The following is a 13,556-nucleotide window of genomic DNA, read 5'->3' as shown; positions in this document are numbered from 1 at the left end:
GGTAACATTTTCTTTAGCCTGTGTCACCCAACACCACATAGATATGGGAAAAAGTTAAATAAACCTCTGCACTGCATGCAGCAATGGAAAATGAGAAATGCATTTTGGAGTTAAATTTCTCAGAATTTGGGAGTTTATTTTAAAAAAGCATGATCTTCACACAACAAAATCACAAAAAGCAATTTACCTATTTTGGTGTGTGATGGAAACAGAAGCTAGTGATGTATTTTTCAAGCTACACATACTAAAGTTCAGAATATGATTCTGATATTTATGTAAACTGAAAATAAGGAATAAACATACAGTTGATAACTATTCTTCACCTTAATGTTCAGTATTAATTAATGTTGAATATTAGGAACAACATGGTGAAGCACCGTAATGGTATCGTTCTGCAGGTTGAATATGGTTTGATAAAGTTACTTCAAACAAAATTGAAGTATATGTGTTTTATTTTGGTTGTAACAATTTTTGCAGTAATGAAGCCAAAATTTTTTTACAGAATATGCTGATGTTTATATTATCCTAAAATTCAAGCTCTCCAAATATAACAGAAAGAGATAGCAAAAGGTACGAACCTAAATACCTTTAAAGCTGAGAAAACATGAGGAAAAGAATCTTCAGAAAAGATGCAGCTTAATGAAACAATAGTGCTGAGCAAGGAAATGGGGGTAAGAAAGGAGAAAAGCAAGGTTAAGCATTTGAAGCTCCTCTGACAATATGCTAAATTAAGAAAAGAGGTAAAAAAAAAAAGTCCTTGGATGTGTTTTGTGTATTCTGTGTAATTAAGAATTACATTTGGGAATAGATTGCCAGTTGGTTTAAGTATTCAGCTGGGACTTGGGAAACCCAGATATTTTCCCCATTTCTGCTAATAGTCTTCTGGGAGACTTTGGGCAAGGTGCTTCATTTATCAATTTCTCAGTTTCCGTATCTTTACATGTTGCTAATGATCCTGCCTCTGTTTAAAAAAAGGAGACTCGAGAGAGATGAGGATGTAATGAATGGACATCACTCTAGGTTTCCAGTAAGAGATGCATGTTTATGTGTGTCCTAATGAAATAATACAGTTTAATTCTTGATGGCCTGAAGTTTCTAATGTTAACAAAGAAAAAATGGTTTGAGAGAAATCAGTTATACAGTGTATCTGTCTACTCTTAGTAACAAGGTTTTTCTCTAAGGCCGTGTTTAACTTTTCTCTCATCTGTGTTTTGTTTGTTTGTTTTTTTTAGCCCTTTGAATCATAGTGAATTGAAGAAAGAATCCTCCATTCTCAACATTTCTAAATCTCAAGGAAGATATGGGTCAACACCATCACCTCAGCCAAAACTCCCCTCCCAACACTCACTACAAAAACAGGGAAATAGTAATACCGACAAAACTCAGGTTGCACAGATACACACGGCCAATGGAGTAGTAGCACAAGACCAGGTGGAACGTGAGGACAGGAGGTTACCTGATCGTAGCGCCACTCTGTCCACGCTGGATCCAGATAATTCAATCGGCAGTAGCTTGGTAAATGGGGAAAGAGAAAGCACTACCACAGAGTCATTGCAGACTACAACTGCCAGTGAAGGACAGATGCTTAATAGCTGCTACAGGACTCCAAGTAGTGATACACTGCTTCCATCTGAAAAAGAAACTCTAGAAATTAATGCTAATGTGAAGGAGGAACCAAATGAGGAAATCAGTAAGCAAGATCAACCTGTAGAAACAAAGGTAAAAAGAGAAGTTATGTCTGTCTTGCTGTATTGCTGCTCTGGATATTTTCTGTAGGTTTTTAGATAGAAAAGTAAGCTTCTTAAAGCTGTTGAGAAAGTAGAAAATCTACTGTGTTCTTTTTTCTTGAACTTGAAAGTTTGTTACCGTTTGCCCCCTATTAAAAAAAGGCTCTGTAAAGGAAATCAGCAATTTTGTCTTAAAACACAAAAAGACCTAAAAGCTTGACCATCCAGTTGCAATTCAGTGACATGCTTTTGAAACTAGCAAGCAAAAAATTAGAAATTGGCTTTGGGGAATCTTTTTAAATGTTATACTGTAAAATGACAGATTCTAGAGTAGGAACTATGCCACTGCAAGGGGTATTGATATTTTTCTAATGTATTCTCAGAGTTTAAACAACAGCGAAAAATGTGGTCATACCTTTTTCTCCCTCCTCCCTGAGTTAGGTATCTGAGGGTTGAAAAAAAAGTGAAATTGAAATGTGTGTATTGCTTGAGCTGTGACAAAGTGCAAGGGACATGCATGTAAGATAAAATTCCACCTGTAGTGTACTGCAGCAACAGGGATGAAGGCAGAACTATCATGTGAATCCTCAACTTCGATGTAGGCAGTTGTCAAGGCAAAACTGGAAAGGCAGTAGCCGTCTGCTAGCTATCAGCTAGACACAAGTATCAGAGTATACTAAATATATACTTCGTTAGCAAGGAGAAATATATGATGATGAATTTGAGCTTCCTATTAAGGAGGGCTTTAAATAATTAAAGGAAATGAGTGGGTGGAAGAAAATCTGTCTTGGAAAAATGAATTGCAGAAAAATTGTGTGCATTTCCCCTTTTAAAAATTTCATCAGGTTACATGCCTCCTTGCACTGAAGCATTTATGTCCAGTGAATTTATCAATAGTTCTGGTCCTACTTTGCTATGTATGAGTCATTGCAGAGGGGGCTGGGCTAGACCTTCTGAGCTCTTGTCTTTGCATCTGAGGCAAAGAGGAAAGTATCTGGCAGGAGGGGCAGCTGCATGTAGCTGTTAAAGCTGTTCACTAGTTGTCAGGAGCACACTTAACATCACTTAACTACAAAGCTTCAGGGTAGTTCTGAGGTTTGAAATGGAACATTTCATAGCTCTAGTCTGCATTTTTGTAGTTTGTTCTTATACAGCTAAACTCTAGGTTTTCACTCCCAAAGCAATGGCATCTCTCCCAGCCCTCGAGCTTGGATAGCTAGAGATCTCATGTGTACACACATGAGGATAAATTCTATATATGGGAAAGGTGGGTCCCATTTTTTGCACATTACAGGATAAAATATCCTAGCTAATGACCAGAAGGTGGTTGAGTATTTTTCCCCTTTTCCGGTAATGAACATTGTGATCCTGTCTATACATAAGTCTGGTAAAAATCCAAGGCACCTTTAATCTGTCACACCTCTTCTCATTGTGTTTCCGTCTCCTGTTCGGTAATGCCTGTTTCCCCTCTCTGTGCCAGTAAAACGCAGTGAACACTCCACAGGCAATGTTAAGCCTGAATCCAAATTACACAGTAAGGTGCTGGCAGCCTTTTCAGGAAAAGGGAGAAACTGGAGGCTGTTGTGGCATAAAACCCAGGAAGGAACTTAGCAAATGCTTGGAGAGAGGGCTAATGGGAGCAATCTCATTACAGTCTGTCTTTGGCCAGCTGGGTGACCAGCTGTTCTCTGGCTTGTATCAATCAAAAGTTAAAGCTTGAGGTCTGATATAACTGTGATTAGAAGTATTATTTGCTGATGCTAGAAAGATTTTGAAAAGCCTGCAGGTTGACTCTTAAAGAGAGCATCAGAGGAGGACTGAATCTGTGAAACGAATGTTGCCTTTGGTCTAGTGAGACTAAGAAGCACATGTATCATAGGATGATCTAAGTGCCAGTATTTACAAGTGGCAAGATTTAGATGAGTTTGATGCAACCTATAGATTGAAATCAGCCCCATGGAGCTTTAAGTTGCTGTTGCCATGCTAGAATAGGAGGAGAGGGTGCTGAGAAGCAAGCAAGGTCTAACAGAGCTTAGCTATTCTGACGTGCAAGTAAACATTGGCACGAAGCAAGAGCATTGATACAGTCTGTGGTTTTGCTAGGCACCTACATAGTTGGTAGAAGATCTTAAAACTTGGATGCAGCCCAGTTAAAGTTACAATGAATTGAGTGACAACACTCATGTCTTTTTTAATTAAGCAAGTGTAAGTACAAATGAGTAATAGAAATAGGAGAAAATGCCTGTTTAGGCGAACTTTAAGTTATGCATCTGATTATATAACTTGATACTGATGCAATATATCTTATTTGTCTCCTGGACGCTATACTTTTTAATACAGGGAAGAGAAAAGGTGGTGCTGTTGCATTGTAAATGTGTGTCTGTACAGCAGAAGTAAATTAAATCAATTGCTGGAAAGCTGGGTGAACTGAACTGGAAAATGGTGCAAAACCAAAACACGGATTGCTTTTAGATTTGGAAAAGAAACTTCATTTTGAAATAATGCTGCTCTTTGTTTTTGTTTTTTTGTTTGTTTGTTTTCTCCCTCTCACCACTGTATATCTGACTGAAGTCAGATTCTTACTGGTCCTGGAATGGTTTAGGCAAAACTTAGTAAATTTGACAGTGCTGTTCTGAAATGTTTTCCCCAAAAGATCAAAGAATAGAGCATACTTTATTTCTCTTAATGTCTGTATTACATAGTCTAAAAGTCATAAGCCTCAAATATCACAAGGAAAAAGAAAATTAAAAGCTAAGGATTATCTTCTTTGGGGCAGAAGCACCTTCTGTCATAAGATTTAGTTTCCTGAAATGTGGAGGCGGAATAGTACAGGAACATCCCAATCAATTAATTTCCCGAGTAACATCTTGTGAGAAATATGCCACAAGACTTAACTGAAGACAAGAAGACAAATCCTTCTGTGTTTGTTTTGAGCTTGGTAGGAAATATGGACAGAGACTGCATGCATTCCACAGGTGGAGAAGAATCCATTGCACATCTTCATTAAAGTCTTTACTGGATGTGTTCTTTTAATTGCAGTGTCGGGGGATCCAGTGCTACAACCGCAAAACTTTCTGGCAATTACATATTTCTAAATGTGGATGTGGAGATATTTAAAAATGGGAAGAAACTTTCTTGCTAAATTAACTTCCTGCCAAGAAATGATTTTCTTTTGCAACACTAGAGAAACAGAAATGAAGTAAAATCTTGATTCTACAAATTTATGTTGTTCCTAAGCAGTAAATCATGAATAAAGCTCTGTGTCTTTAGCTTCCTGTATAAATATTTGTAAATCCTCCTGAGAGGAATCACCTCCTTAGGGATACTAGGTTCTTTACTGTCTTGGTTGCTATGCAAGAAAGTTGCCAATCATGTGTTTAATGGACATATAGTTAATATATATTCCATATATTCCAGTTAATCTGTCATGCATATTAACTATATATAGTCCATGGCCTATACAATCCATGTATTAACTACATAGTTAATAAGTGAGAAGGCAGTGGTAGTATTCAGAATTTTTACTGCAAGTCTTGCAAGATTCAGTGCTGTTTTTTAATTTCAAAAATTAGGGCTCAAGCAATGAAAGGAAATCTTAAGTTCCTATGGAAATTTACGTTTCTATTCCTAATGCTTACAGAAGGTGGCTTTGGATCACGAAGCATTTATCACATAAACAGCTTAAAAGAAAAATAACCAAATTATATAAAGTCTGTTACTTTAGACCAAACTCAGCATTTAAACAAAACAAAGCATATACTGAATGGTATTTGTATTCTGCAGCTCTTATCCTATCTGTGTTGCTTGATATGTTACTGCAAAGTCCTTGGGGCTGATGTTAATTTACATCAGGTCTACTTTAAATTAGTGTAATGTGAAAGTTTAGGACTTTGGAAAAACAACATTAGAAGACATGAACTGCAGTTTTTGTACTCATCTTAACTTCAGAGTTCACGAACAATTTCAAAATTATTTGCTTTGATTTCTTAAGCAAGCATAGTGATGAAATAATTCAAATGGCATACAACTTAGTACAAAGTAGTATGTAATTAAGCCTAAGAGAAATGTTTACTTTTAGGCCTCTGTTATAGAAATACTTCTTTTCTGGCCATACCTGAATAAACTTTGCCAAATGTTTGGATGGAATGGAAAGTATGGTATGGTCAAGATTATTAACTTTGAAATACTTTGGCTGATAAATGATTGAACCAAAATACCTACTTCAGTTCTTCAGAGAGTTTCTTAGGTCTTAAATCACAAATGACTTAAGTTGCTTTCATAGTTTGTCTTTACTAAGCAATACATTTGTTTATTTTCATATACTATGCTTAAATTAAGAATTGCTCATTCATGAAAAATAAAATGTTACAGCATTTGGAATAGTTAGATAGCTTGTTGAAATGTATATACTTATGGTTTAAAAATATGTAACTAAATGTCTAAACTTGCAATTTTTGGTGGTTACTTTCTGCGAGGTAATTAAAACCGAGAATTCAGTTCAGCTGCAGCCATGGAATTAATAGTAATAAATTTTATTCAACTCTATCATTTTTTGGGGAGGGAGATTAGAGATGCATTTTTTTAAATTGCTTAAGTGTTTAAAAAACTGCTTAGGCATTTTCTGCATGACTGCATTCTGTTTTGAAGTGGAGCTTAGGCACTTAAAAATACTACCTCACACTTCTGATACTTTGATCAGCAATAAAAAATCCTAAACTTTTGGGGGTCAACATTCTATGTATATCAACATAATCATTCCTGGTTTGTTTTTATGTATTGAGTTATGATGTGTTATGGACTATCACATTAATTTGAAAAGTTCCCTGAAATCAAGAAAAAACTTAAAATTCAGGTCTGTCTATCTTACAGAAAATTTTTGTCTCAATATGTTTATTAACTACAAAGAATGCAGTATCAATACTAATATACTAGGATATAAGTATAAAACTTTCAGAAACATTTTTTCTATTTCTTTAATTTCTATTGTCTTATTGTCCTACTTGCAAAAAGAGATATGCATTTGTGCATGTATATATGTTGAAAATCTCAGTATAGCTCCATAATAGAGCTTGACTTGTATCTTAAAACAGAATTAATGCTTCCTTTCGTTGTTTTGATTTGATTTTTTGATCAGAACAGTAGCTTTTTAGGGAAGCATTGAATACTAACCTCATGTTTTTGAACTTTTAAGAATTTTTCCTGTCACCTCTAAACAGGTTTTTCAATGGCATTTCGTTGAACAGCTGTAGTAACGAATGGCTCTGCATCATTTTCACTGTCACAAAATATTCTTCTGAATCCTGATGTAAGAGTTATTTCCTGCTGCTTCAGAGTAGCCAAACGCAGGTGCGCAGGGACCTGTGCCATTTGCGCTGCTGTGGCTGGCCCGAGCCCGGAGCTGGCGGCTGCCTGCCTGCCCGCTCCGTGGAGGACCACCTGGGCGGCTCGGCGCCGGAGGGCTGCCACTGCGCCTAGGGGCACGCAGCTTCCTCGTGAGTCCTTCCCAGCACGGGTGCCTTGTGGGGCCATGTGGGTTACCGGATTTACACATCTGTACGCCTTCTCTATCCCGCTTTCACCATCTCGGAACAGATGAAGGACCTCTTCTGACTTTGCACTTCTCTAAATATACATTTCTTGTATAACTGGCATCGCTTTCAATATCAACCAGCTTGGTGCCAGCACGTGGCTGCCACCTCCATGAAACAAATTTTATAGGAGGTGAACGCTGCTATTGGCAAAATAGCCCATGATATGTTGTTTTTAACAAAGGGGAAACTAGAATGAGCTCAGGGAAACCAGGTGGTCTTCTTTGGATGGGATGCTGGACAAAACGCTGAAGTGGGAGTGAGAGCAGGGAGGAGGATGGAGCGAGCAGTAAAAAAACACACTTAGGAGATCATCGAAAATGGGAAGGAAATTTTGAGATGATGTGGTGGAAAAATGAGGATTTCCCTAAAAGAAAATGAGTATTATAATTTCCTGTTATTCTCGCACTGGTCTAACCTTCTTGGTGAGCACTGTTACGTTTGAATAAGACTATGCCACTATGGTTAAGTGATAACTCATCTGTAATGTGTATTTTTCTCATGTACAAATTTCCTGAGTGAGGTACTGTGATTGAGGTAGAGAGGAGACTGAGTTCAAGAAAAAGGGAGATACGTAAGGGAGATTCTGAGCTGAGAGTCAGAGTATAGTGAGAGTGCAAGAGGGATTTGCCCTGACTCAGGAGTGATGCTTAAATACTTCTTTCAGTTGGTCATTTTGTGTGACGCTGTGCGTGGTTTTCCCTTCTCTTTATTAGTTCAAATAATCTTCAGATAATTTTAGCTTGGTTCCTATAGAGCATTATTTGAGGGGAAAGCACATGTTTTAACAAAAAAAAAAAAAAAAAAAAAAATGCAGAGGAACCAGTAGCACCCACAGTTTGGTGCCTCAAATCCACAGGCGAGGTTCCTTGTAAGTGACTGTGCTGAACAGCATGCTGTAGGTGTAACAGCTAATCCTGCAAACCTCTGCAGCGTCTCTGACAGCACTGAGAATGCCGTTCTGTAGCTTACTGTGGTTGCTATGCTGAGTTCAACAGATTTAATGAACAGCTTTGAAGTCGCTATTTGAAACCTGTATTTAGAGAGGAGGTTAACATTGAAGATCAGGATCGAAATGTGTTTGAATTTGGAATCCTTAATGTATACTGAAAGGAGAAAAAAAATACTGAAGTCCTTTAAATGAAAGCTCTGTACTTCATCGTTCTGCAGTCTTTATAAATGTACTCAAAAATGTTTGTCTCATTCTTGTGGAAAATGGTGTGTGGATTGTAATCAGAAATAACTCTTTGAAGTGCTCTCTATTTTTTAATGAAGAGTATCTGTGATTTGTCTAGAAAATGATCACCTTCCTATAAGCTCAATGATAAGATTGCCATTTACTCAGGAAAGGCTCAGATGTCTTTAAATGTGAACATTATTCAGTGCTAGCAGTAAATCTGGAAGAAAATCTTGTAATGGCAGTGTCATTGTGTTGAATTTGACATTTGGGAAAATAAGGCATTTGCCAAATGTTTTAACCTTTTCGAATAGAGTGCTTTCATTTTTCTGTTTTGAAGTGACTTCTCAAAGCAACTCATAATTTCATATTCTAGCATATATTTGATATAAAACTGAAATTTGAATGACTATTTTCAGTTTTAGGAGAAATGTATTTTGTGGAATGAAAGACTTCCATGTGAAGCTTCTCTTAAGAAGGACAAATAACTTGTATGATGGCCTACTGAAAGAGTAATCTAATTGCAGTCAACAAATTACCATCAATGAGTATATTCATGAACATAAAATGTTTTGTACAGTATTTTTCTGTAATTCTGTTATGCAAAGAACAGTTAGTTCAAATTACTTTAAAAACGGAGGTGGAGGGGGGGGAACACACCAACAAATCCCATCTGTTACATTGTACTCTGCAAGTTAGTTCCTCCAGCCCTGAAATGTTAGGGGTACTAGATTGCCAGGATGTGAGGGAGTTTGGTGCTTCAGTGAAAATTCCTATACTAACTACAAAATATTAAATATTTTAGGCTCTGAGTTTTGCTCTTCAGTGTTTGATTCTTGCCCACCTTCTGAATTATTGATTAAACTGCTGAAATGCTCATATTTTAAGAAATGGAGTGAATATTGCTAACTGTGAAACTTGGACTTTAGTTATTTTTTGGAATGTAACGTAAATGTGTCTCTTCAACTTCTTTTTTTTTTTTTTTTTTCTTTTTTTTATTTTTATGGGTTAAATTACGTTTCTTAAGGTATTCTAAGAGATCTTATTTTTCTCCAGGAAACAGATGAACAGAAACGTCACAAAATTGCCAATGAACTTCTACATACAGAAAAAGCCTATGTTAGCCGACTTGACCTCCTAGATCGGGTACATTTTTCTTGAATTTGTTTTTATTTTCTTACTCTGAGTTCACTTGAACAGCTATGCATGTATCTGTGGATATAAATTACATAAAAGAGGTGGAGTGGTTTGAGCATTCTGCTGACACTGCCGGCCGCTTGTTTGTGGTTGCCACATAAATTTGCCTTTTTTTTATTTTAGGAACACTAAATTTCTAAAACTTTATTAGAATTTTATGGGTAGTAAACAGAGAATCATTTGTAAATGTGTACATGTGTAAGTGTGTACATGTGTAGACTTTACCATGAGCAACAGTAGTGCAAACTTTATATGAGTAGTCCTGCCAATAAAGGAGATGGATAGTATTATGCTCACTCATTTCTTGACTTGACAAGGAAGGTATCATATTTTATAATATTGAAATCATCTGCTCACTAGGGATTCACTACATCTTTCACATTTGGGCCAACTGTACAGCATTTTGTCATTAATGTCAAAGAACCTGGAAGGTGCCCATTCAAAACTGCATATGCCCTGTTTTCTCCCTGTACATTTGGACGAAATCCCATTGAAGTGAGCTGACGTTATTCTTCCTGTAAGGAAAGGGTTGAATTCTGCTGCTCTGAAGAATCAAACTGCTATTTCTTAAATGTGAAGCAGTCCGTAGTTCTTGAATATCCTTTCAAGTCTTCTTCACTTTCTCACATAATACCTGTATCCGTTTTACTTACTACCTAGGATACACTGCCTTACTCCATTACAGTTTTCTCAGGCATTGCTGTTTATTTAAATTTCCCAGATCTAATGCATAGTACACAGGAACTGAGAAAGAAATAAAAAGTCTGAGACAATTTGTTAATTGTTCAGACTGCTTAGGGATCTCAGTAATGGACCTTATGAAAGTGGATTTACCAGGCTGACCCACATTGGGATGGATATATGTGTTTTAAAAAAACAAGTATTGCAAACAAGAGCTTTGCTTTAGAGCCATAAAAAGATATCAGTTATGATGGAAAATGTTTACTTCATTTATAGCTTTTTTTAATAGGCAGCATGGAAGCATTTTCTTTGATTCAATCATAAGTGCATTAGGGCATGCCTGTTTTCCAAATATTAGCTGGACAGAGTTCTGAGAAGTTAGTTTCAAGCACAGCTACTCAGTTGCTGATAATGAAAGGAAAGCAGAAGACTGGGAATGGACTGTTATGTTTCTAAACTGAGTTAAAAAGCTATGTAACCTTTCTAGACTTCAAAGTAATTTGTCAAAATTAACTAATAATCCTCTCAGAGCCAGAGCAAAGGAAGCATATCTTAAAGTATATCTGAAGGTGATAACTTTTTTTCTTCTAAAAGGGGTTTACTATCTCATCTGGGATTATCAAAGCCCCTGATTTCAATTTCTTTTCTTTCTTTTTTGCTTTTTTCCAAACCATTACCCAAGCTTCTGATGACTTTTCAAGGGAGATGCAGTCTGTTGCCTATTAAAGCATGGGAGAGAGAGAGCTAAGCAGGGCTATAGCTCCTCATTAGCACTGTTTTATGTGACATGCATATTGACAGCTGCACAGGTCTGCAGTCATTTTGTAGTCGCATCTACTCTGAGTATAGTTCATTAATTGAGAAACACATACATACGTACATATTTTTAAGAGACTACAGAAATACTAAAGAGCCCAGTCAGACCTGGAACCTTTTTGTGTTTTGAATGGTAAATGGGGACTGGTCATAGATTTCAGTTTTAAAAGAATAAGGGGGTACAGTATACAAGCATAGTAGTCAGGCTAATGGCAATTAGACATCAGACTAATTGAGGAAAGCAAGAGTGGAAAGTGAGACTGGGAGACTATAAAAGCTGAGACCTAGATGTTAAAACAGACAGCATGCCTAGAGTCAAACCGAAACAGTACTGCTTTAGTTTGGCCTCCCTTAGTCTGCTCATCCTGTAGCACTTTTCTGGCTCAAATAAGGAAAAAAAGAAAAAAAGTGTGTGTGAGGGGAGAAGAGGCAATCTTTTGCTTCAGGTTAGAGGAAGATGATAAATAATTTGTCATTATCTGTCTTTACTCTTGGTGTATTAATTATGTCCCAGTTGGAGTAGGAAGGAAAGATAGGTCTTAATCCATTGATGAAAGATAGCAGGCTGATAGGTTTTGGGTTCTTTTTCTGTATTGCAGGTATTCTATTCCAGGCTCCTAGAAGAAGCTAACAGAGGCTCGTTTCCAGCTGAAGTGGTTAACAAAATCTTTTCTAATATCTCATCAATAAATGCCTTCCACAGTAAATTCTTACTTCCAGAACTTGAGAAAAGAATGCAGGAATGGTAAGAGGTGATTTACTGGTTAATATACTAATGAAACAGTGTCTGTAGAAATTCTGTTACAAGGTTGAGGTAGGGAAGGTACCTCCAGTCCTAGGAAGTACTTGTGGGCAGAAGAACATCTGTGCTTCTACTGTTCAGCAGGATCTGATTCAGCAGAGGACTTGCGTCATTTGCTTAAAATAAAGGACATCTTCCTCACTGAAGCCAATGAGATTACTCATGATTAAATGCCTTGCTGAATTAGCGGCTCAAATTAAAATTATGTGCTACCTGATGATTTTTTTTGGACAGTATACAAACATTTAAATAAATAGCATGTATTTTTCTCACACTCTTAGGATGTAACTTTTGCCATTACTGCTTCCATATCTGTAGTAAAGTGGTGTTCATTTTTAGTGTGTTTTAGTTTTATCAGTTTGAAATTAAAATCCAGGTATATGTTTTGGTCATTTTTTTTCTCTAGCTTTTCTTGATAAGACCTCTGTTTGGATCAAGCAGGAAGGTTAGTTTAGGTATAAATATGCTGTGTAATGATCATGTATTATTGCAGTATCTTTGTTATTCCTTGGTGTACATAATTACAAACATCTTTGGACTGTGAAAAGTATGGAATATTTAAATATAACCATATGATTTTGATTTTTCTTATGTAATTATTAGAACAAAGAAGCAAGCAGAACAAAAAAGACCTCAGAAAACAAACTCAAACCATTGCTGCTTTCCTGTCTCATTTGAGAAAAGGGAATTCTTTACTAAAAATATATATATATGTATTTTTGTGGATAACTTGGTCCGACTGTATCACATCAACACCTGTTTCATGTAATCTAGTGCTTATCCAGCTACTATTTCCAGATACGCATTCATAGAACACCTTAAATGTTAAGAATCATAATAAAAAATAAGGAATAAGGTATTCTTGTGGCTTAGATGAACAGTCTTAGACCACACAGTATTGTTTTAGATCACAAGCTATCTGTATCCAGATTCTGTAAGATCATTTCTCAGTTTCCATTTAAAATGGAAGAATGAGCATCACAAGCAAAAATAGGATATCTCCAAATTTTCTATAATGCAAAAAATAAAACTTAAGCAGCATGAAATATAGCAAAATTTAATCCTTACATTTGCATTCCTTGCACCATGACACTGTAAGATCCATTCATCCTCTTGTATTAATTTATTTTTTCAAATGATGGTAAATATCAACCCAAGCCTAAAGATAGAGTGGATATTCATGAGAAATGGAATATAACTTACTATGATGATTCTTAAAAGTTGTTTGAACTACATTATGTCAGTGCTTTATATATATGAACTGAAATTTATAGTGCAGCTTGTCTTCTGTGAGTGCGTACTATCTTGTCTATTTGCAAAATGCACACTGAGGACATGTAAAATTACATAGTTTTAGAGGCTGAAGAGTGCTTTTTTTAGGTGAGCTTTGACTACTGGTGCAAAGCTAATAGATTGCATGCTAAGGATATTACCTTTCCCACATTGCTTGGAAATAACCTCTCTGCTTTATCTGAGGCAGCTTGTTAAATGTCCTTAAAAGAGTGTGCTTTTGGGAGGAGTTGGATGAAAGGGTGCAGAGGAGGGCAAGAATTCCAGATTACTGCTGA

General features: G+C 36.4%; 1 protein-coding gene across 2 annotated transcripts in view; it reads left to right on the top strand.

Annotated features, from left to right (window-relative positions):
- The window catches only part of FGD4 (FYVE, RhoGEF and PH domain containing 4), a 67,524-nt gene that overhangs the window by 37,920 nt on the left and 16,048 nt on the right, over window positions 1-13,556 (top strand). For both annotated transcript variants that reach the window (XM_062590105.1, XM_062590097.1), the window contains exons 4-6: window positions 1,233-1,719; window positions 9,549-9,638; window positions 11,786-11,931. In XM_062590105.1, coding sequence (XP_062446089.1) covers window positions 1,233-1,719; window positions 9,549-9,638; window positions 11,786-11,931 — 723 coding nt within the window. The remainder of the gene's footprint in view (window positions 1-1,232; window positions 1,720-9,548; window positions 9,639-11,785; window positions 11,932-13,556) is intronic.

This window comes from Rhea pennata, chromosome 1 (genome assembly GCF_028389875.1).
Source record: "Rhea pennata isolate bPtePen1 chromosome 1, bPtePen1.pri, whole genome shotgun sequence".
In the NCBI taxonomy this organism is placed as follows: domain Eukaryota; kingdom Metazoa; phylum Chordata; class Aves; order Rheiformes; family Rheidae; genus Rhea; species Rhea pennata.
This window is presented reverse-complemented; position numbering and strand designations above follow the sequence as displayed.